Source organism: Toxotes jaculatrix, chromosome 2 (genome assembly GCF_017976425.1).
Source record: "Toxotes jaculatrix isolate fToxJac2 chromosome 2, fToxJac2.pri, whole genome shotgun sequence".
Lineage (NCBI taxonomy): Eukaryota > Metazoa > Chordata > Actinopteri > Toxotidae > Toxotes > Toxotes jaculatrix.
Window position 1 is genome coordinate 3,479,797 of NC_054395.1, and position 25,730 is coordinate 3,505,526.

Consider the following 25,730-nt stretch of genomic DNA (forward strand, 5'->3'; position numbering starts at 1 on the left):
GTTTCCTTTAAATATTAAATAAAGTCCCTTGAACCTGTGACTGCCAGCAGGTCCTTGATGCTCCACTCCTCTCCCATACCTACCATCCATCCTTGATATTTGATATTTTCATTTTTGCTATGCGCTTTTTTGGCCCGTTTATCTGCAGCCTCTTTTTCTTCCTTACCTATATGAGTCAGTGGCATAGCCACCAAGAAATGGACGTCTAATCCCAATGTTGAAGGTTTAGTAAGATCATATCCACATCCATCAAAAGATCCTCTGAGTTTTGTTTTGTTTTTTTTTCTTTCCCAATTTCAAATTGTGGATTGCCACAGCAAAATCAGAACTAGACTACTCAAGAACAAAAACTGTTTGAAATTCATTTAACAATTCCCATGTCAAACTCTGGAATGTATATGCCTACTCACAAATGTGCACATTGGCTCTGTTCTTTGTTCTGTGAGAACTCTAGGAGCTGTTCTTGAACTAAAAACCTGCTTTTGAAAATCTCCTCTGTCCACCCATTCCTCAATAATCATCAATATCTATAAGGTTAAGATTTATTTTTGGTTCTGGAAATATCAGTGGGAAATGTTGGTGCTAATTATAACTGTTGGACTATGTTGTATGGTATCTAGTATTGTTTCTTTTTCTGTTTCTTTTTTCTTAGGTCCCATCCAAAACCTTTACCAGGGAATGTAGAGTTCTCAGACTGACTTTTGGCCACACACTTGTCTGAGTTGCATTTGCTGCAGTAATTGAGTGAGTACTAGAGGCTTCTCTGTGTGCATTTGCCTGGCCAGTGTCTACCAATAGTCTGCATTTGAGAAATTTAAGGAACATTGGTCAATTGTAGTGTCTACCAATGTGTTATGACAACAAGTGACTACAAGACAAAGGACTCAAATGCAAAACGGTTACTGGGTTCAAAAGGTTCAACAAAAATCAGTGTCTTTATTAGGACAACATTGGTACACAGTCAAATGTGTTGGCAAACAAATCCAAAGGGCAACGCCAAAGGCATGATCAATGGAACTAGGCACAGAACAAAAAAAACAGGAACACTAGCAGCAGGAGAAAGGCTGGGATGCATGTCATAAGGAACAAAGACAAACTGGCACAGAGTTGGGGGAGCACAGAGACTAAATACACAGTCAGGATGGGGCAGACAATCATGGTTGCAGGAAACACACGGGCAGAAAGTGGGGATCTGAAATGATAGAAAAGGTAATTCATACCAAAATAAAACAGGAAATACAGCACAAATGAAAAAATGAGGAAAGCATGACAGACAGAGTGGGACATGACATACATGTAAAGCATTCAAGGGATATCAGTGAATTGTAGCAACAGAAACTAACTTGGGTTATACGCTCCCCCTCTAGACTACGTAAGCTTCTGCATGCACATCAGTCACAATAGTTACAGAATATTGCTTCCGGTGCTACTTTTAATAACAAAAAATTCTAAAAGACATTTTCCCCTTTTTCAGGTTGCTCAGTTGATTTATTACTTTTAAGTAAATTAAAGCATCTGTTGTGGATCTTCTTTCCTAAAGACACTCTGATACACACTGAACGCATTTCTTTTTTTCTAAAAATATGATAATAAACAATCATGTTTTCCATCAGTTTACACAAGTGGGAGGTTAATCCTTTTGGTCTTGCTTCCTGCATTGTTGGCTCTTTTCCTGGCTTGGCAAAAGGGAAAGTTAATGCATTCTTCTACTTGACTGCTCGTCCTGCCTGCCTGTATATATATGTTACTGAAGAGCTTCCTTACTAGTTCTAATGTTTCCCTTGTAACTGCCAGAACATGGCGTAACAAACTAAATTTTGCCTAGATGCCAAATATCTACATCCCCAAACACACTTAGGTACAGGATAAAGTTATCTAAAAACATTATAAAAAATGTTTGATGATGACATTGAATATCATGCCCAAACATTCTAAAAACATTTTCAGTAGCACGTTTTTTCATGTTCCCAGGGTGTTATAATTTCAGAGTAGTACATTATTTAAAAACACTGCAAAAATGTTTTGTCATAATGTTCTTAAAATGTTTTTGATAACACTGTTAATACATTATTTCATAATTTCCTTAAAATATTCTCAGTGACAGGTTTTGAAATGTTCCCAGAATGTTATTAAAGTTACTTCAAGGTTCACAACATAATAAGAATCTTCCAACAAGAAAAATCTTGAAACTTTGTGCTAGGATTAAGTTCTTCACAAACATTCTTAAAATTACTTGAGGTAATTCTAACTAGCACTTGACATCCATTGCTGGTACCCCACTGACTTGTTGCATGTTGGGGTAATGCAGGAAGTAAACAGGATTTGTACATACAAACCTGAGGGTGGCACCACAGGAAAGTTAATGAGGCCATATGTTGAAATACAGTGGTGGCCAAAAGTATTGGAACACTTGGCATATTTAAGAGGAGTGCAGTCCAAGCACTGTAAAATACACTTTAGACCACCATGATGCCACCAATTCACACCAGAACCAAAAAGGGAGAGGTAGAAAAAAGAAACTTTCAGACAGACAAGTGAAGCATCTCAAAATTGTCAGTCTTAAGGATCGAAGAAAGACCTAATGAGATCTGCGTGATGAGATCAACACCACAATGACTAATGGCGCAACAGTGTCTTCAAGAACTGTGTGTCAGACACTGGGAGAAGAAGGACTTGTGAAATGTAAACATTTTTTATTTCAAAAGAACACATTGGCATCTTTTCAAAATAAGAATATTAACATTAAAAATGTGCAATTTAAAAATAGAAAAAACAGAACAATAACAACATAAATAATTAAATGCACCTAAGTAGTACAAATTTCTTGCTTTTAAATTCTATATTTTAGAATTCTTAGCTTGACAGTTAAGCTTGGTTGGAGCCAAGCTTTCATTTAATAGCTAAAGAAAAAGTATTGTCTAAGTTTGATGTTTTTATGCCTCCGCACCGGCGACAGCCAAGGCCGGAGGCATTATGTTTTCAGGTTGTACATCCATCCATCCCGGATTCTTCTATGGGCGTTATCTCAAGGCTTTGAGGTCTTTCTGTCAAACTTTGCACAAATGTTGACTGTGACTTAAGGCAGATCCGAAAGGAGGTTGTAGGTCAAAGGTCAAAGGGCAAGGTCACTATTACCATATTTATGTTTTGCATGGTAATGTGATATCGTAAGAACTGTTTGAGGGATGGCTTTCAAACTTTGCACAAATATCAACTGAAACTCAAGAATGAACTGAGTAAATTTTGGAGGTCAGAGGTCAAAAGTCACAGTCGCTATGATCGTACATTTAATACTTTGAAGGATGTTCTTCAAACTTTGCACAAATGTTAACACAATTGTTTGCACAACTGTGACTCAAGGATGAACTGATTCGATTGTGGAGGTCAGAGGTCAAAGGTCCGCTGCGACCTTAATGCAAATCTTGTGCTTCAGAATGTATTATGGTAACATGGTGCCCTCCATGGCGCCATGTGTTTGCTCGCTCTGCTCTCGACTGCCACTTTTCTTTTTTTTCTCTTTCTGCAGTGCACAAATACCATGCACCGCTAACATAGAACAGACAGGCACTGCTGGATATCGCCAACTCACACAGCCCCAACCGTGGGTGAGCAAGCTGGCCCCAGGAGAGCGCGTCGCAAACATAGATGCAAGCGAGGCAAGAGGGGAGGGCTCCATGCTAGGCTAACAACTTACACTAGCCAACCACCACTGCCCAGCCTCTTGCTAGCTAATGTGCGGTCCCTGGGAAAAAAAACTGGACGAGCCAGGATCACAACACAACGGGAAATAAGAGAGTGCTGCTCTCCACCGAGACCTGGCTTTCAGACAGAGTCCCAGAACTAGCCGTGCTACAGTCTCACTCTGTACACCAAGGAGACCGGACTGCAGCCTCCGTTAAGGCCAAAGGGGGTGTTTGCATGTTTATTAATACTCGTGGTGTGGAGACATACAGACTGTTCATAAACATTGCTCGCCAGATGTTACGTTTTTACTGCTGAAATGCTGTCCCTACTATCTGCCAAGGGAATTTACTGCTGTGTTTTTGGCCGCTGTTTACATCCCCACGTGCCAACTGCACAGTGTCATCAACGCATTACAGATGGCTCACCCTGACGCTGTTTTCATCGCCGCTGGCGACTTTAACAAATGCAATCTAAGGTGCCTGTTGACAACACTGTGTCCATCATACAAGTCAGGAAGATCCCCAACCAGAAGCCCTGGATAAACAGTCAGGTATGCCACATGCTGCATGCTGGGTCCATTTAGATCAGACAATAAGACGGAGTACAAAGCTGTGAAGTATGGTCCAAAAACTGAAGAGATTTGTGCATCAGAACTTTATTTTTTGTTCTTTCCTCTCCCATCAACCCTGTGTTCCTCTGGTAAACTAATGGTATTTGGTCACAATGCAGGCAGCACAGAGAGACAGGAAGAAGGAGTGACAGTGAAGGCAGTGGTCAGACAATGACATGCTTTGGAGATACACATGATCAGGTCAGAAAGTGGAATATGAACTATTATGGAATTTAGTGGAGCACAAACAGTATCTTTGTAATGGATGACCATTAACTGCATCTTGTTTATGACTGAATTTTGTTTATGACTGTTACATGGACAGAAATAATCAGATTAAGACACAGGTGGACCACTCCAGTTTTCCATGAAACATTTAACAGCTGACAAAAAAAAAAAAGAAAAAAAGATGGGAGTATTGCATCCATAGAACCGCAGTCATTGATTCATTGGTGAAAAGATGCAAGTATTTCAACACTACATATTATGTTCATTTCAGGAGACTAACAGGGCTATAGAGAGAGAACCAAGCAGAGAGAGCAGTGGTTTGAAATCAAATGTTTGATTGTTCTTTGTATGAGTCTGTGATTTCATGCACATTAGGATTTTCTGTGATAATGCACAGACTTTTATTTTGACACAAATCAACAAAGTACCAATTAAGCTGGACTCACTTCAAAGTCCATATTTTTGTAAAAGAACTAAGAAACTTCACAAAAAATCTGACATTTGCAACTAATAACTAAAAACAGAGCCTTATTCAGCAGTATGCCATGTGGTTTGCACAATATGCCTCAATAACAGATGTAATGTAAAAAAACAAACAAAAAACAACCAACAACAGTGAACATTTTGGTCATTTTCACACTTTGGCCAAGACAAAACAGCTACACAGACAAACACATGCATAAAAGAAAGAAGAGCTTTTAATTCTGTAACAGAATTAAAAGCTGTCTATAAATTGCTGGCTCATTAGTTTTGTTGAAGTATTGATGCAATTTCATCAGACACTACTGCAACTTTCTAGGTTTCTAAATACAGCTTAATAAAACAATTATCAAACAATAAGTTGATTAAAAAAATATCAAACAATAAGTTACAATAAATATGACTTTAAAGTGACTAAAACAAGACTACATTGATGTAGTCTTGTTTTAGTCACTTTAAATAAGACTACGTTGATGTACCAATAATAAAATACCTAAATTGTGACAAAAAGGAAAGAAGTCTTTGGAAAATCACTGTGATTAAAGCTAAATCTGTATAACAAAAAGGAATGCTATTTAAACATGCATGTTATTATTTCAGTGAAACAACACTCCATAATGTTTTGTGCTCAGCAGGTTTACATGCCTTGTCCAACACATTTGTGACTGCACCTAAATACAACAAGTTACAGCACACTGTAACATCCTGTATAGACAGTGAGGAAGACTGGTTGGGTACACCATGATACATCTAATTCAACAGTTCACTTGCTCAGTTAATTAGAACATAGTGTTGTGCTTTTATGTTTGTTTCTATTTTTGTATCCTGGAAGGCAATGTTTCAGTTGTTAGACTAAGTATTGCATAATGCAGAAATTGCATAACGGGATCATAAAACTAGAGTGACTGCACTGATGTGGTGAAATAAATAATGACACATTTTTAGCTTGTCGTGTCTTTTGGAAACTGATTCCAGATGATCCACTGTTTCCTAAATGTCGTAGCAGTTCATGCTCCTCCTTCTAGGATCTGAAGTCCTTTTTGCTGTAGGGCTTGTTTCCCAAGATGCCATCCATCTCAGATACAATGGTTAATGATAACTTTGGAAGAACCTGTAGAATGAGGAGGAAGTAAGGATTAATGTAGTTTCTCAAACAATTTACTTACCTCAGCTGCAGAGAGAACCAGTCTCTTACTGGAAACAGCTTTATTCTATAAGCAATATACTTCTGAGTGTCACCAAGGTCTCTGTTGTGTTTGCATGATTGGTTGTGGTCATTGTATGTCATTGTGTGGTTTGGACTGCATTGATAACTAACCAAAGTGGTTGAATAAAGCGTGTCATTTTGATACACCTTGTGAACCTCACCGAGGAATACACCTTACACAAGTGGAAAATAATTTTCAAATTATGGCCAGAGCTTTTGAAAAATGGCTGCATTTTTTAATAACATGTAGTAGGGACTGGCATTGATCACTCACCAAGAAACTGAAAAAATTTCTGCAAACTTGAATATGTGACAGGTGTGTCAGGGGAATGTACACACACAGCTGCTATGAGCCAAACAAACCTAGAATTTTCTGTGATCTATTCTAGAAGTAAGAAATTTCACTAAAAATCTGACATTTTTAACTTTGTTAATTAAAAATAGAGCCTTATTCAGCAGTATGTCATGTGACATTTCTCAATAAGAACTGTAACGTAAAAAACAAAAACAAAATATAATAAACACCAACCTTATGTTGGTTGATCTGTATTTCTGCTTTTAGTGACAATTATTTAGTACAATTTTGCATAAGCCCCAGACCTTTACAGTACGAATGTCACGGCTTGAAAATGAATGCAATGCTTTGGTAAGTTTTGGACCCGCAGTTAATTCACACATTTCTGTAAGCAGGACAGACAGGACTGGGTACTGTAGGCATTTGAGACAGCAGGGAATAAGCTGGGAAAACAGCATTAGACTTTTGACAAGTTGAAGAGTGTTAGCAAACTTTATGGCTATAGATCAAACCAAGTCGATTATAAAGTCTTCCAAATACAGACTCAAGATTATTTGGTACCATTAAATGTTTGCTACACTTATGAAACTATTAACAAATTGGTTCTATGTACTCCTTTTAAAGTTTCTGACCTGTATGGCTCTGATATTCTCCATCAGCTGGTCAGTTCTGGAAGCACCCAGCAGGACAGAATTTACCCCTTCATTCCGCAGGCACCAGGCTGTGGTAATTTGCAACACAGGAAGAAAAGATGAAAGCAGCATCCATTGTTATGAAGTCATCTGGACTACAACATAGGCTAAGGGATTAGAACAACGCTGTATGTGTGCTGGAACACATTTGTGGAAGTGTAGTCGTGTAGTCGCAGTGTAATTTTTTTCCCTAAATATTTCTACTTGCTAGTCACAGGTTACCACAAAACATGGGAAATCAAAGATGGTGGTAGAAGAATGAAAAAGAATGAAAGAGAATGAAAAAATTACAAAATACAAAAACAAAATTAACCCTGGAATTAGCTGCAATGAAGTGACAACCAGTTTTAACAGAGGTATTATGACAGAGACATAAATGTAAGGTATGCCAGGGGAAAAAAAAGAAAACATTGACAATCACGTAGTAGGGTATGATGGATGTGAACAAAGAGCAGTACATCACGGTTTTGTTTTACCAATAGCCAGTTGGGGCAGAGTGCACCCTAGTCGCTCTGCAACTGCCTGCAACTCTTTTAGTTTCACCTGCTGACGGTGCCCCTCTTCACTCAGGATCTTGTCCTTCATCCACTGATAACCCTGTTGTAGACAGCACAGTACAGAGCTCATGCCTTACGGCAAGACAGATATTCCAGTATTGTATTCTGCCATGACTGCCACAGGAGATAACTTGTCCAGCTAGAACAATTTTTTTAAGTAAACTGTCATTGTTATAAGAAGAACTACTTTTGGAAAGCTCTGGAGACTCTTTCTTTCATCAGGGTGTTATCAAAGTTTGAAACAAAAGTTTGAAAAAAAATGTATCAATTTGAATGACCCCTCAGTATGTGTGTTAATTTATTCTATATTATAGAACAGTAGAACATAAAATACAAAATAAAATATTTATTTTGAAATGACTACGCTGCATCCCACAGTTGTTTAGTCCACCATAGATTCTGCACCCTATCTGCTGATACAGGAGAGACTAAAGCAGCTGGTTGTGTTGACATCGCGGATCAGAGAAAGAAGGGGACCAGGATGTGACCTGATATCTGTGTCCTCAAGTACACAGAGGTGGGAACTGTCAAGGTGCTGGTCACACCTAACAATAACTGTCCTGCTTTAAAAGGCACACCATACATACATATCCCCTTCAGTACATTTAATGACCTTGATATTTAAGTCATTTAAAGATCACAGAGAGAGAGTAAGAGTGTGAATGTGGTCAAAGAAAAGTAAAATGTATGTTTATTATTTCACTTAACAGCAGGTGTTCCTTGATGTGAAATAGCTTCTGCCTCCTTTTCTGAGTGGCCTGTACAGCTCTCTACTTCCTGTGAAAGTGTTGTGTTACAGCAGCTCAAATTCTTCAAATTAAGTAGGTTGTAGCTTCATTTGCACTAACAGTTTCAAAGTAGCTTCCTCAGCACTTATACAGACTATTTCTGCAATGGCAAGTAGTTCCAGTGAAAACACGGTAAAGAGTAAATGGGAGATTGTTTCTGGAAAAATAGTTATTGGTGAGGTATTCAAATGTCTTTGAAACATCTTTTCAAACCTGTGATCTGTGCTGCTGAAATTTCAGAGATAGATATTTTAAAACCTAACCTTAGAATTTAATTCTAAATAAATCTAAGGATAGATTTCCAATTAACTGCTTTGTCTCCACTGTGATTTCAGGTAGTAGTAGTGGTATAAGGGAAGGAGGTTAAACTCAGGAAGTGAATGAAGATGAAGATTAATCAGATGAAACAGAGGATAAATGAGAGGTGGGACACAGCAGAATGACACAATAATTAGTAGAAGAAGTAAGAGTGTTACCTTAAGTGAGGCTCGTGAATAAGGGGGGATCCCATTGTTATACTTTCCTGAGATGATCCCACAGGCCAGTGGAGACCATGTCATAGCACCAATGCCTGCATGCACAAAACAGGCCTTGTAATGGACCAAATCACACATAGCAAGTTTCTAATGTTCAGCTGTTTTTGTTCCACTTTTGACTTCTGTGTCTGTCTCTGCGGGAACCTGGGCAAAAGCCGTGGGAGCACAGACAGTTCTCGTGACAGTGTTGAGGTCTCCCTTGAACTCTGTCACCACTGACACAAAACAGCCTTAGTGTACAAAAAGCTGTAGCACCTGTACAAAAGTATAAAATTTTAAAATATTTTCATTTTTGTGTATTTATATAATTTATATATAATTTCGGGCTAAAAGAATGATGTTTAGGGTATTTTTACTGCTGTCAAATGTCAAAATGGGTCAAACCCAAACAGTATGTAAGGTTTAAGTTAATTTTCCCTGTGTGGGAGTGATTTCCTCACTGACTCTGGCAGCTCCTTACCTATCTTGTGGAAGAGATCAGGGAGCTGCACTTCAACCTTCTCCCTCTGGAACATGTGGTACTCTGCCTGTTCGCAAATGGGTGGGATCTGGTTGAACTGTCGTGCCACAGAGTATGCCTCCTACAGCAAGCACATGGGAATCATTTATGAATAGTTTTGCACCTTGAAGTTCTTCATCATTTTTGACTGAACCAAAAGTGGACTAATTGAAAACATACCCAAACACCAACATCAATCTCATCAATAGACCAAAGGATAATCTGAGAATCAAAACAGACTTGTCCCAGACAAACTTGAACCAATGGAGAACACCACCACTAGCATTACTTAATCTCTTTAGGGTGAACATAATTCTGACATGACACCAACTCAGGCAGTGGGCTGAATATTTGTTCCAAAAGAAATAAACAAACATGTCATCATCTGCCGCTTATCTGGGACTAGTCCCAGGTTGCAACTCCTGCCCAGTCCAGAATGCACCAAAGTCCTACGGCACCTCCCAGAGGTGGTGAGCCCATGGGAGGTGGTGCCGCCCGGAGTGGGGCTCAAACCCACGACCCCGAGTGATTGAGTCTCGTGCACTACCAACTGAGCTAACCGTGCGGCCTAAATTAACATATGATGTTTATATGATTATTTACAGGATATTTTGAGACTTCTTTGTGTGAACTCACCATGATTTCCATGGAGGTCCATCGTGATGTACCCCAATACATGGCCATCCCGTGGTTGATCACATGGGTCATTGCCCTCACCGTCTCTACCAAAACAGCCCACATTAGCTAAGTCAAAGGATTGTCTCTAGCACATGAGTGAACTAACCAGGTGAAACAATACAACAATACTGCATGAAAGCTTGTGGCATAAGCGAAAGCAACCAAATGAATACACACTCCATTTACCAGGCTATTGGATAAGTAAGTATGTTGGTTAACTGACATTGAGGTTGTACTGGGTAGGTTCAAGAAGGTTTACGAATGCAAAGAAGCTGAAAAAAAGATTTAAAGAAGAATTTAACCCTTTTAAACCTGCCATAGAACCAAATCCGCCAGAACATATTTTACATTTTTACCTGCTGTGGTGCCACATATTTTTCTAAATACAGAGATGTCTTAGCTGTATCCCTCAAAATTAGAAATATAAAAAAGTTGCACAAAATAATTTTAAACCACAATAAATTTGAGTGTATTCATTGGCTAGTTTTTGAGATACACTCAAATTTATAAACTAAGACAAAAACAAAACGAACACCCGCTATCTAGATTATACTAGTTTTATTGTGTGCGCTGTTTATGGATTTTTTGCGACTTTTTACTGGTTCTCTGCACACCCACTCGTGGAAGAGAACAGCTCTCTGAGACATGTTCAAAGTTTGATATGTAAGTGTTACTCCTCCAGTTTAATATGCAAAAAGAATTATTGCTCTATCTTATGTGGTTGCAGTTTTACCGGCATTTAAAAATTGATATGCAAAAGAGATCGCCGGCACTCCCGTCGGTTTAACATGGTTAAAGAAGAACTACTCTGACATATTCTCACATATTCATCATTAATCCATCCACTGAATGGAATCAGCAAGAAAGATCATATTACTCCCATACTGGCTTGTCTTCATTAGCCAGGTTCTGCTCAAGGTTTCTTCCTGTTAAAAAGGAGTATTTCCTTGCCAGTGTCACCTTAAGTGCTTGCTCTGGGGTCAGTCTTTGCCATGTGCCTGGAGACAAGTTTGATTGTGGATTGCGCTATATAAATAAAATTGAATTGAATTGAAATTCAGAAACAGAAGTTCCTCCTCTGACCAAAGTCAGTATTTTCAATACACCACTCCAATCTGCTCAGTGTTTATTTCCATCAGTAAAAGTATAGTAAAACACTATAGTAAACTAATCATATTTCAAAAGTTCTTACTTGAGACATCTCAAAATTGTTTATTAGTCATGATGTCTACAGTCTACATCAGCTTAAAATGACTCTTATCAACACATTTATGAGCTCACCTTGTTTGACATCCATTCACATAAAATGGTGATGATGGGCAAAAATACAAAAAGAAATCACAATTTGTATTTTCACAGATAAACTAAATATAAAAAGTAAGGAAATGTGTGTTTGGTAGATTATTTCTTTGTTGTAACAGTGCTTCTTGGCAATAAATCTGAAAGCCTGTTTATTTCCCTTTTAAATGGTGACACATTTGTAAGAAACATGCATTTGTGGGATGACCAGCAGAGCAGAGCTGGGTATGTAGGTTGTGCCCATGAAAGATTTGCCAAAACTTGAGTTCTCAGTATAATTTCACCACTTTAGAAACCAGAGAAACCAGACTCATGATTTACTGGGAGATAAGCACACCCACCTTCTATAGGTGTGTTAGGATCTGGTCGATTTGCAAAAATCACATCTATGTACTCCAGTTGAAGTCTCTCTAGTGATGCTCTGAGACCTGTTTCATAAAGATAATTACATATTTATTGCATTATCATATACAAGCATTCTGACGTTATTGTGGGTATGGTGGCACATGCAGCTATGAACAGCTAGATTGTGCCCTTACCTTCAATTATATGTTTTCTAGACAATCCTCTTTCCATTTCTGCTCTGAAAAACAAACATCTTTCAGTTCCTCAAGGCTTGAAAACTGGAACATTTCAAAGTGTGTGAAGAACTGTAATATCTAGTTCACACTGGGTTTTGCTATATTCAGTACACATAAGCACAAAGCAAATAACTAAATTCTATGTGACTCCTGTTTCAGTCAGACATATTTTTAAAAAAAAGCAGCATGACAGGTGGGGGATTCTGAATGGTCTACGATTACATTGGGAATCTATTACTTGCCACAGTGCACTGAGTATACTGAAGCTGTAAAGTGCAACACATATTGATTGAGTCAACTGAATCTTCAGCCACAGGATGCACCATACAAACAGAAGTTGTACAGTACAGTAGCTGTGATGTTGCAGTTGAGGGACCAATTGTGAAGCAATTGTAAAACATGTCTGACGATTAGGATGTTTTTCCACAACTTTATGTGTGCACAGAAAGTGTTTCAGCATAGCCACAGTAGGATTTGGTCGTGCCTGTGAGAAATCTGTTTCAATTTTTCAATTATTTCATTCAATTTTAATCACCGAGACCACAATGAAGAAAAGGATGTCTTTTTGGAGGTAATTTTCAGAGTGAACCCAAGTACCTTAGCAATAGAGGCTTTGATGCCAGTGGGCATCAGGCTGTGTTATAGATGACTAGTCCTGAATAAAAGTACTTGTGATACCTTTATGCTTTACTTCAAACTGTCACCCAGGCTCTTTGCTTCGGTGACAGGATGGGAATGGGGTGAGTGTAAAGGCAATATCTAAGCCACAGCAGATGTCTCAGACCATAATAACTAACAATGGACAGATATTTGTGCAAAGAGCTTGGGTGACAGACACCGGGTAGCCAGCCTTATATCTACAGTGTATGTGCTTAAGCTGTGCTGCTGTGGTTGGTGTTTCAGCTCTATTAGTGACTGGGTCCTTTTTTCCCTGTTTCAGCTGCAGAAAGTAATAGGCCTTTATTTGAAGCAGGTTTGTACTAGAGTCAGGCATTTATTTCTAATTTCCTCTGTTGGATAAGTGCATTTGTAGTCTTTGTAGTCCGAAACTTCATTTTGATCCACTCCGTTTGCCCTGTTGAACTTACTGCATTACACTGCTAATACAAACTCAACACTTGCTGTAACCATTTCAAATTAAAAGCCATTTCAAAGGAATATATCTTGAAGGTTTCCATGTTGGAAAGTTGATAAAAACATGATCCAGTGGTCCTGTGGTAACTATTTGATGCAATAGGGTGACTCTTTGACGTTGATTTTTCTCTACAATGCACTCTCAGATGTTTCTGATACATTGATTATGATTGAGCATGGATCACTTGCCTTATCAGGGAATACTGACCTTGAGGTGCCATTAGCTCCTGCCTGGGCATTTGTCCCAGTGTGTGAAACATACAGTATGTTAGTTGATAGTTGTCAGTACTCACAGGTCCATCTAAATAATCATGTAAATTTTCAACAACCACCCACTTAAGAGACAGGAATTCCAGCTAATGAATGGGATAGTTTTTTTCCGAAGGACTCAGTTTTCGACTGGCAAATGCAACTGGCCTCAGGCCTTCTGGGTGTTCCAGCTAGACTGGCATCCATGTGCAACACATATGGTTTGCTGGGGTCAGCAAAAGCCAGAGTGTGGCAGTGTTTTATTTTTCTGAATGCCTCAGAGCACCATTGATTCCACCTGGCTCAAAATGGGTCCTTTGAACTTTGTTTGAACTGGCAGAACTGCCAAGTGAAATCTTGAGCCCTACTTTTTGGAGTCTCCCTTCATTTTCCTCCAGAATCTTTCCAAAAATGCTAATCAATGTAAACAAGTACTTGGTGAAGGTTCATAAAGTCGATTGCTTTTTTCATCAGTCTTTGGAAAGTGGCAGGTGCTCCTGTTATCCCTTGTTGGCATCCTCTTGAACTGATAAAATCCTTCTTCTTTCATATCTATATGGTAATAGCTTCTCCTCAATCCCACATTCACATACACAAACTGGCATATATCAAAACAGAAATAAAATAAAAGGTCCCTTCAAGCTTTCCATGTCAGAAATGATGAGCTAAAATCTATTGCATAAGCAGGGTTGGTTATACAGAGGCTAAGAATCCACTGACTTTGCTGATGAATGCAAACAAAATACACTCATTAGGCAACTGAGCTGTCAAACACCTAACAAACACGTGAACAGCTGCACGACAAATTTTGAGTAGAAATGTCGCCAGCTGCCATCAAAACTTAAGACATTCTTACTTCCTCCTTCTCTCTCTCTCCTCGTACCACTCTATGATCTCACCCATCTCAACCTATGAATAACCGATAATGCTTTTACTCTCAAATACCACTTCCTCTTAAGACCATGAATTCTTCTCAATACAACAGAATATTTGTAACTACACAGATGTGTATCTGTACATTGTTAAACGTATCTATTACACTGTACCTTTTTAATCTTTCATGAACGAGCTTTTAAAGCATATTTATGATGCATCTTCTCACCTTATTGATTACAAAACCTTTATGTTAACATTATTTTTATTGCAAAGTATGATTTGTTTTAACCTGGTTATATGACCAATATCCACTGTTTGGCAACCCATCTGAATGAATAATGGACCTTACCTGTCTTATTAGATAAGCAACACAGTATCAAAAAATAACCCGTCCCTCCTCTGTCAGTGCTTCTGGTTTTCCACCATGATGATAATGTCCAGGAATTTATGACTGCAACATTCCATTTGTTTTAATTTGATTCATTTGTGAATTTATTTTCTCTGGCCAGCAACAGCTCTCAACATATATTTGACTGTGGGTCAGGGCAGGTCAGGAATTGGAATTAGAAGCTGTATCTGCATTTTATAGATGCTTCTGTTGTACATGATTAAAGCATTCACAAGGATTTTCACAGAAGAAGTGAGAAAAACCTCTACCCCAGGATACTAGTGAGATTAAGAAGGAGGCAGCGAGTCCACAGCAGTGTTGTTGTTAACCAAAGGTGAAGGATGAGAGAGGACTGATGGATGTTTTCCTGTCACTGTTCAATCAGAAAGACTGCATTTATGCCTCAGTCTCCCCCCTTCTTCAGCTAACTACTGGTATTTTTTGTAAACCAATTCAATTTTGCCTCTATCTCAATAGTGTTGCTGTTGTTGTCAAACTATAAATCTGGTCTCCTCTATTCTGCTTCGGCTGTTATTATTACAGTGCGAATTGCTCTGAATGGCATAAGTTCTGCTCACCCAGTGTTGTGTCTTGTTCTTATCATTTAAGCCAGTGTTTGACTTTGCCATGATCCTTTATCATAGGTGTTAAATCCAAGTACTGATGTGCTGCCTGAGATCACATCCAATTCTATTTGATCATGGCATCTCTCCTGCCTCAGACCTTCCTCTTTCCCAACTTGCTCTGCAGTTGATAGTCCAAGCAATAAGCTGTGATCCCACTCAGACAGAGTAGCCTTGGTGTCTTCCCTGATTTAATTTGCAACTCTACATTGCCCAATCAAACATTCATTAACTGTTTGATTGTGTAGTTCCCTGGTTTTACGCCATTTTTCACTCTACGCCATTTTATTTCTCTTTAATAAAAAAAAGAAGGGAACAGTGAGAACTGTCTGGCTGATTAAGTAATAGCATGAACTGTGAACTGTAGTTCACTTGAACAGGTGAACTACAGCTCCCTTCTTATTTCTATTAAAGAGAAATAAAATGGCGTAGAGTGAATTACACATCATTACATGTAATGGTTCCACATTCTCAGTGCCTCCTTTTCATACCTGAAAAGGGTAGTAGGGAATCTGTCTTTTTCACTGCAACCAGAAACAGGGACAGATAGAGGGAAAGAGAAGGGGAGAAAAAGATAATACATACTTTCCGCCCCAGAAGATTTTGGTGGTGATGACTAAACTGGAACGCCTGCATGTGAGAACATATATAAACACAGAGATCAGACTGTGGAAGCTTCATTTTATCAAATACATCTGAAATCAATATATTTTAATAACAAAAACATTATAATATATTATCAAGCACACTGCCTATTTTGACACAAAAACGAACCTAACCTTACTGGACTAGCTGAAATTTCTGGGATGCACTCTGCATATCAAGGACAGTGGCAAAAACCTCCCTTTTTCCAATGAAGTCCTTAAGTTTAGTGAACAAATCTTTTAACTTAAAAAGTCACCTGGGGTTTCTTCAAATTTTCTGTCAAGATATACAAAGAGGTCAGAGGATATATTGTGGGCAAGGGGGAAGAGAGTGGAGAAAAACAGAATCCAGATCATCAGAGAGAGGCACCAGGAAACCTTTATGCCAGTGGATGGTAAACCTGGTTGTTGGTTGTTGGCAGAGTATAAGAGTTGTATAACTTAAAACTGGGTTTATTAACCATGAAAATGAGGACAGAATGATACTGATGTCACAGCAGCCTTGCCAATATATTCAGACCGGTGTAGTGCAGACACCCCCTTCTTTGTTGAATTACCCTAAGAGATAACAGGGTAGGTTTGAAAAGAGCTCTTCGGGAACTCTCTGGATCTGCCTAATGGCCTTCACACATTCACAGTAAAAAGGGGAGAAAACTGGTTCAAGTCCTGTATATGTGAAATCATCTTGACAGTTAAGCAGCCAAGTACATCATTCTGAACAATGCCTTAATGTTCTTCACTGAGATTATTGTTTATATCATATGCTTTTCTTAACATTCCATGTAATACTCTTACATATGATTTATGGTTTACTCTTGATAAGCCATAGTGATAAACTGAATTATTTATTTTTTACACTCAATTAAATTAAGCTCTCTAGAGTAAGAAAGATTAATTCCCATCACATTCACATATGAAACTTAAGGCCATTCAGTTTGGTATTGGGTTACAAACTCAGACTTGATCCAGCTAAATATTAAAATACATGTTAACAAAGTGCAGGAATATAAACTTTAGAAAAAATTTAAAAAAAATGATTAGGGAAAAGGCTTGGTGATCAGTTAAAGAAAAGTCTTGAGCACATAAAGCAAAAAAAAAAAAAAAAAAAGACTCAAAAGGAGTGAACTGGATGCTCTGTGGATCAAATCTGGCTTAATTTACACTCTCTCCACCATCTTTGGGGGAGTGGCATAAACAATAACTTCTCTGCATGCTGGTTTTTATAAATAAGGTTCATGTGAGTTTTTTCAGTTTCGTTCTGCCGCAGCATCTGTCTAACACACACACATCTTGTCAATGTTCAGTTTGAAAATGTTTTAACATGCACAGACAGAGACAGTCCATGTTATCTTTGTTCAATGTTCAATTTGAGAGAGAGTTGCTGTTGTTTATGGTCTCTGCCCTAACATAAATCTGTACAGGTCAATTTTGACCCATAACACAACAGATGTCTCAATGGTTAATAATATTAAATTTTAAAAAAAAATTTGTTTTCAATGTTCTAATATTAATTTATTATAGTCAGATAACATAATTACCCATTGTCTTCACTATAACAAAGATAATGTGTGAATTTAAACATATTTTAAAATGAAAACAAGTGGCATATTGTAAGATCCGTGGTCCAAGGTCCACTGGGTCAAAAAAATAACATTTAATGCAGTGTTTACATGAATATGAATGCATAAAAAGTTAGATATGAGGTGAAAAACAATACTGGATGATAATCATTGTTCTTTGAGTATTTTGGGCTGGGTTAAGTCACGGGTCAATTTTGACCTGCTAACGCAAAAGACATGGGCAGCTTTCTAACACATTACAAGGGTTGATAAAAAAATATTTTAATTTCCATTTTCATTCCTCTTTTATTTTATCCAGTTAACCTGTTTGAGTTTTTTTCCTCCACTACAACCACATTAATAAAGTGCAAGGGGGAACTTTCAAGATAGCAATTCACCTTGTCCGTGATGGTTGGTGTGTGTTTATTCAGGACATTCTGATCTTTCTAGCATGGGTGGCATGGGAATTTTAAGGCTGGGTCATCTTATTCCTCAACTCAACCAAGATCACAACTTAATCTGGCTTCCAGTCCCTAATAAAGAAGTACTCTACTTAGGGTTTATGTGCAGGTTAGGTATGGATCCTTTCAGGATCTTTTGTTATGGTTAGACAGTCATCTTCATCCTATGTGTTCCTGCTGTGTTTCTCCTCCCTTGTGTTTGTCCTCTGTTGGTCTTTCTCCCTGTCTGTGTATGAGTGTCTTCTGGTGTGGGCGTGATCCCAGTCTACATTTGGGTCCAGTAGCTAACTTTAAGAAATATAAAAGAATGAGCTGCCCATGGATATAGAACATCTTTGGGCAGCCCAAATCTAGATTACAGATCATATAGCACAGGACATAAATAAACAAAAAATCACAATAAACAAATAAAGAGCACTGGAAATGGTGCAGAGATGATTCATACTAATAATTCCAGAACAGGGCGGCACGCTGGTGCAGTGGTTAGCACTGTCGCATCACAGCAAGAGGGTTCCAGGTTCGAACCCCGGTCTGGGCCCTGTGTGGAGTATGCATGTTCTCCCTGTGCCTGCGTGGGTTCTCTCCGTGTACTCCAGCTTCCTCCCACAATACCAAAAACATGCATGGGATAGGTTAATTGGCTACTCTAAATTGAGTGTGTGGTTGTCTGTCTTTGTATGTCAGCCCTGTGATTGACTGGCGACCAGTCCAAGGTGTACCCCGCCTCTCGCCCATAGTCAGCTGGGATAGGTTCCAGCTCCCCCGCGACCCTGACGGATTAAGCGGTAGAAAACGAATGAATGAATGAATTCCAAAACACGACAATAACTATTCTACTGACCCAGCAGACCACAACCTGCTGATGCTCTCTAGATGTACAGCCAGCACTCCATCTGTCTTCTTCCTCCTCTTGTTAACATTATTAGAGGTAGTAGCAAAAGTAGTGTTAGCATTAGTATTTTTTCTATGTTCTTCTTTCTCTCTATGTTCTTCTGATCACTGGTCTTCTAATCACTGATCAAGAGGACTTGAAGGCCTGTAAGAAGCATCACTTGTATTACCACTTTTCAACAGCAAACAGATATTTGAGTCATAGGTCGTGTTGGGGAAAATTCTGTTGCTAACTGAGAAATAAATCATTCAAAGTATAAACTATACAATATTTTAAAAATGAGATTTCAAGATGGAGAGTCCAAGTTCATAATGTGTGGCAGCTGAGGAATTAGACATATATAAGTGCTCTTGCCAACAATCTATCAATATACCTACTCTGAAAGGTAACCAATTTTATTTCCACATAGGGTTTTCAACCTGTTCAATGACAATACTCATAATTCAGCTTCAGAATTGAGAAAATTCTGAGAGCTGCACCCCCCAGTGATGTAACCTAACCTAACCTAACCTAACCTAAACCTTAATTTCAGGCGAAGCCTGGGTTTAAGCAGGAGTTATCTAAGAACATCCTTTTTAAATGCTCACTGATATGAAATACCATGTCCTTGAATTACAATCTTGAATGTCTCCCATACTGTAGACTTGAGTCTGACACCACACATTGGTGTGAAAAATGTTGGTCACCTTGTCTGAATTGCATGAAAAGCTTGTCTAAGAGCAAAGAGGGATTGCATTTTTGGTTTTGTCTAAGGCTATAGGGAGTGGAGCATGATCAGAGTACATTATAATATTTTGACTGAAACACATTGTAAGAGTTTGTTATTGTCTCCATGCGTCAACCGGACTGAAATACCAAGTTACTGAGGCAGTAATTATGATCCCCAAGAAACTCAACCATTAGATAATCTGTCCAACCCTGTATGATCCCAGCTGTGACAGTAATAGAGGCACCTCAGTGTTAATAAAGTTTCTCTGATTCTGATTTTCTAATAAAGGGACACATCAACAGGTGAAATGATGAATTACTGTATGTATCAGCCACTGAATTGTATTTTGATAATCTGGAGTTATGCTGTTGAATTAAATATATGAAAATAAAATGTAAAAATAATGTAAAAGATGTCACCATGCAGTGCTGAACTGGGGGTAGAGTATATTTGCATTAGCAGTAGAGGATAGTATGCAAAGCTATGTAGAGCAATGAGACTGAATAGCTGTTGAGCCAGAATAAACGTGGCAGTCTGACAATTGACCATGCAGATGCCAATGCAGTAAACATTATTAAAGTTAAAAAAAAAAGTCATGCATATATGTATTAAGCTGAATCTTATAATAGACACTTGTAGTTTTAAGATTGGTCTGTACAGAGCAGACACGCAAGTTAAAAAGTCTACCTCCAGCCTTTCTTCTTTATGATACTTCCCAAGACAACTTCGGCCCTGGGAAAGAGAGAGAGAGAGAGAGAGAGAGAGAGAGAGAGGGAAAGAGATTTGATTAATACATACATTTTTTTTAACTAGAGTAATTTCATATTTATAAGGCCTTTTACTCCAGAATATGCTCTAGCAAAGGAAAGATGCACTGAAACGCTTGCTCCGGTGCTTCAACATGACTCTTTAATTGTCATTTGCCCCAGTGAATGACAACTGGGGTTACTATAAATAGAAAAAAATTAGGTGAGGGAATGTTACTACATAATATAGTGAAGGGATGGTTTGTTCTACTCACCTTTGTTGGGAGACACTAATTTACAATTTAAGGCTCTTATAGAATTATGAAATGGGTTATTCCATTCATTTTCTCACAGACAGTTATAATTTATTTTAATTGTCTATACACAATAGACACATGGTGAGACTCTACCTCTACTTTTGCTGATTATTCATTAATGAGATTGCATATTTAGTTAAAGACACAGGAAACCTGATAAGCACTTGTATAGATACAGTATCTGATACTAGTTTTTTGGTATTTGACATTTTATGTCATAGCACCTAATGTTCCCCATGAAGAGGGAACTGAGGTCTTGGAGTGGTTTTTCAATCTACCATGGAACTCTTTGGATTTTGACAGTTGTTACCACAGATTGTTCTCATCCATAATTATCTTGTTATAGATTTTTTTAAATTAATTTTTTACAGCAAGTATGTTACAATGGGTTTTTGTTTGTTTGTTTGTTTGTTTGTGTTTTTTTGTTTTATTTATAACCTTAACATTTGTAAAATCTGATAAAAATCTGACAAACAGCAATGGCCTTTTAAGTGTGTGATGCAGGTGTGTGATGCAGCTGAGTGGACCTGACTATCAAATGTGTATTAGCATCTGTGTCAAAACATAATGAACTGACCCTTATATTTTGACGTTTGTCATACTCTTGAATCTTGGTCAGTGTTCCCAAATGTCAACCCACATCAAAAAAGTTCCCATTTGTCACTGTGACACTTGTTGTTGCACTAGTTTTCAAGGTATCATGACTAGAGCAAGGACTTGGACCCAAAGGCATGACCCCACAGACGAAATCAAAAATAATAGCTTTTATTCTAGCAAAGTCGCAAACAATGATCACCCATAAAGGGGAAAAAGGCACAAAAACAAAAATACAAAACGTGAACACAAAATCACTCTTAGCGAGGAGAAAGACTGAACAGCCAGAGGAGTGAAAAAACCAAACAAGAAACAAAGTAACAAATAATACAGAACCTGACTTGAGAAACAATGATAATACATAACCTGATGTGAGATACGAGACAGGGCGAAAGACTTGAGACAAGACCAGGGACAAGAGACAAAAGACCTGTGGAGGTGATGCAAGTCGGACCTGCAGGCCCACAGGCACGATGCAAGTCTCAGGTTGAGAGCATTGGAAAACATTGCACCCAAGTTGAAATGTTTCTGAGGGGTATTCCAGTGTGGCATTCAAGAAAGCCGTGATTAAACTCACCTGGCATGAACCTTAGACTTGGGGTAGAGAAGCCAGTTGCATCTTACACCATGTGATTGACTTTGTGTAAAAGCACCAAATGTGCACCAAATTTTATACTGAACCTCAGCGTGGCACAGCAAACTACTGGCCCAAGTAAACTGGACAGACCTACATAAAGTTACAACATCAAATCCATTGAATGAGTGTTTCCTTCATAACTTTTGTTAATTTTGAACATAAATACACTTATAAGACCTTGTAATCATTATTGCTATCCTGCATCAACTTGTAATGGACCCCGGCAGGCAGACCGCCTGTGCACCTTCACAATTGTCAAGACCCCTGCTGTCTGTGTGCTCACTCGCTCTTGTGCAGCTCCTGCTTCACCACATCCATTGGACAGTAACACTGCTGTCTCACACTCACCTGCAATTTCGAATTCAGACCTTGTCTCTCAAATGCTCGACCCAGCTATGAACAAACTCATCCTGCGCCTTTCTGACCTGATGATGGTCCACGCTGTGTTGGACTCGGACCGCCCATAGTCAAGAGCATCCTGGTCCGGCCATAGTCAAGAGCATCCTGGTCCATGTTTCCAAATCCCACACTTCTCTTGTGTTCATGGTGCTTTGGGGTGATGCTAATGCATGCATAGTGCTTACCAGCCATAAATGGCACAGCCCAGACAACTGCTTACCTGCTAATGAACCATGTCTTCTCAAGGTTCAGCCTTCCAAGTCCCATCAAGTCAGGCAGAGGCATGCACTTCACAGCTCATCATGTAGCTCTGGCAGACATTAGGTGTTAAAACTTTCATATCAGTCACCAACTTCAAGTGTCTGATCAGGTAGAACGTGCCAACCATGCTGTGGTGAACATCCTTAAAAAGTATGTGGCAACCAACCACAGTAACTGGGACACTGGACTGTCCTTGGTCTTAATGGCCATCAGAGGGACCCCACATGAAACACAACAGCTCCAAAAGTTCACCCACCCAGAATTGAGTGGTGTCAGCAAGAGAGGAAAGCAGTTCATTGACTGCACGTTGTTAACATCACAACCATCAAGCATCGCATGAGTGAATTGCAGGCTGAAATTCAGAAACAACTAGAAACAACAGGCCCAGTTACAAACCATAGAAAGTATGGTACAGGGCGCAGTTTTGGTACTTAATATCCATAGCAAGACCCAACTCAAAACCATATGTGCAGTGGAGATCCTCCTGTCAGTCCTGCAGGTGGATTGTGCTCACACACAACTGGTAACTATGCTTATGTCAGACATTCTTCAGGACATTGGGTCTTCAGCTGACAGTTTCGCCATGAGCAGGATGCCTCTGTGCCTCATACCTCTCTCCCAAGAACAAGACATACTTTCCACTGGCACTAGAGATTTAGTGACACAGGGCGAAACGCATGTTAAAGCACACACTTCGCATGTTGTTGCCCGACAGTAACCCTAAGCTGTATTTAGCCCCTAACTCCCGCATCTGCACCCTGAATAGGGACATCCATTATCTTTGCTCCACCAATATCAAACTACCTATGGGTTGACGTTCCACAGAGTGCCACCTTCCATATACAATCCAGACCAGCATTGAGACAGCAGACTTTTTGAGCAAGCATGCTTTGGAGCTTAACCCAACAGGATCACTCAAATACAATACGCAGGCCCACTGACTATAGATGTAGGCCCTATCAATGATTTGCTTAAAGAAATAGCCTCTCAGGCCAAGTCTACACTTAAAACAGTGATAGCTGCCATCGTCGACTTAGAATACATAACTTTCAGCATAACATACCTCTATTTCAAGCATACTAAGACATTGCAGTCCCAGATCTATAAAAGCCTTAAAAGCCTTGAAGAAGGGAATCCAGCGCATGAAACCAGGACAAAAGCCTGGTCAAGGAGCTATTGGCAGTTGGAGAGGAAACCGAGTTTGGAGGTGACAATGTAACAAATGCTCCTGCAATTTTAGAACTAACTGACTAACTTTGTCACTCGACCTGATAAATGAATCTCTAAATTGGTTAGAACCCAACTATAAGGAATAGTACAGTAATCACCAGAATTTTATATGTTCATGCTTAGTCACTATAGTAAATAGACCAGGGGTCGGCAACCTACGGCTCCAGAGCCACATGTGGCTCTTTGACCCCTAAACTTTAACAGGCTGAAGTTGAGTTCACTTTATCACCACAAGACTCATCTCTGATTGGTATTTGTCTGCTACTCCCATCAAAAGAAACAACACATCAAGGACTGTAATTAGTAGTAAGGTGTGAACGTCCTTCCATACCAAGGACTCACTATCTTTCACCCTATCTACCTTATGGGGCTTCCAAACAGTGCATAGAGGAGTGCATACCTCTACTGCATTCCATTGTAATGGTTTCTCCCTTTCAGCACTTGTATGAAACAATGTGAAATTCTCCAACCCTCTTAATTCCTTCTAAACCCTTCTAAATGAATGTTCCCAATAATGTAATGCAACTCTCAGATTTCTAGTCCTTAGAAAAGCTGAGATGTGTATCTCATGGACTGCGCCATATATTCACCATACTGCCCCCCAGGTTTAATTAGGTACTTTCCATACAAGCAACATACAAAGTTTTCCCAATTTTTTTTCTTTTCTATCATCACTTGTTGTATAATTTATCTTCAGAAATTGGAATTGTTAGAATTCATTTAACGTGTTTGATCACCTAATCACATTGTCCCATTTTCTTTTAATACCTTATGTTTGAATAATCTACGTAAATAAACTCATAAATAAACTCATCTACCTTAGGCTATTGATCGTGGATTCTAAGAACTGTTAAGTCTCTGTCCGTACGTTTTAATCAGTTTAGTCTTAATTTGAGAAACAATGGACCAATGTCATAACATTACAACTAAAAGATCTTAAGTATCTTTCTTTACCTACAGCTGCCTTTTGCACTCTTTATTGTGTTGTAGATTTAACTATAAATAGATGATATTGCCACTATTGGCCACCAGGCTATGCTCAATGACCCATGATGACAAAGTGAAAACATGTTTAGAAACTTCTGAAAAGATATTAAAAATCAAAAACTTATTTTTGTGCACGATTGTTTTCACTTGTTGCATTTGATACAGTTGCCCTGTATGAGTAGATCATGTTTTCAGACTTTCAAAGTGTCTTGAATCTCCCTTCTAAGCCCTTCCTTCCTACCTTCTCACCATACCTACATTTGTGTTAGTTGATAGATCATTGTTCTTTATCATTGTAACTAACCTGCATAAGTGCACAAATTATTGTTCTTTTGGCATTTCCAGCTGTTAGCAAACCGCTTCAGGTGTACCAATACCATCCTCTTCTCTGGAGTTGGGTTTGTGCTGATTTGCATGCAGTGTGAGAAAACCAAGACAGTTGCAATCAGATTTGTAATTCAGCCATACATGTTTATATAGCCAAGATTAAACATGAGTGGATTAAGTTTAATTGGAGCCATACTTACTTTCCAGCACCATACACTTCAGCTGTGTCAAACAGATTGATTCCATTCTCATATGCCAAAGTCATCAGCTCCTCTGCCACCTTCAACAACAAATTTGAGATGATAAAAATCAACAACAACTGTGAAACAATTGTAATTTTTCTCCATCCATCCTCTGAGAAACCCTTTCTGCTGACAAGTTGAAAGGTTCTTCACAATGTAAACAGTTGTATCAAGAGTGCCTCACAATATAGTATATCCTATCAAAGAAAGACTTAACCACACTGATGGCCATATCTGTACCATTTTGTAAAGATATTCAAGGTCTCCACTGGATAAATCCTAATTACTTTGGTGATCCCTGCATTTTCATCAGTCTGACAG

The 25,730-nt window shown here is 38.7% G+C and overlaps 1 protein-coding gene across 1 annotated transcript in view; it reads right to left on the minus strand.

The window, feature by feature from the left end:
- Positions 1 to 6,023: 6,023 nt before the first annotated feature.
- The window catches only part of LOC121192900 (voltage-gated potassium channel subunit beta-2-like), a 31,496-nt gene continuing 11,789 nt past the window's right edge, over positions 6,024 to 25,730 (minus strand). The window contains exons 5-15 of the mRNA XM_041054884.1: positions 25,368 to 25,447; positions 20,357 to 20,401; positions 15,990 to 16,034; positions 12,093 to 12,136; positions 11,895 to 11,981; positions 10,213 to 10,298; positions 9,538 to 9,658; positions 9,018 to 9,112; positions 7,673 to 7,793; positions 7,137 to 7,225; positions 6,024 to 6,113 (exon numbers count right to left, since the gene is read on the minus strand). Coding sequence (XP_040910818.1) covers positions 6,024 to 6,113; positions 7,137 to 7,225; positions 7,673 to 7,793; positions 9,018 to 9,112; positions 9,538 to 9,658; positions 10,213 to 10,298; positions 11,895 to 11,981; positions 12,093 to 12,136; positions 15,990 to 16,034; positions 20,357 to 20,401; positions 25,368 to 25,447 — 903 coding nt within the window. The remainder of the gene's footprint in view (positions 6,114 to 7,136; positions 7,226 to 7,672; positions 7,794 to 9,017; positions 9,113 to 9,537; positions 9,659 to 10,212; positions 10,299 to 11,894; positions 11,982 to 12,092; positions 12,137 to 15,989; positions 16,035 to 20,356; positions 20,402 to 25,367; positions 25,448 to 25,730) is intronic.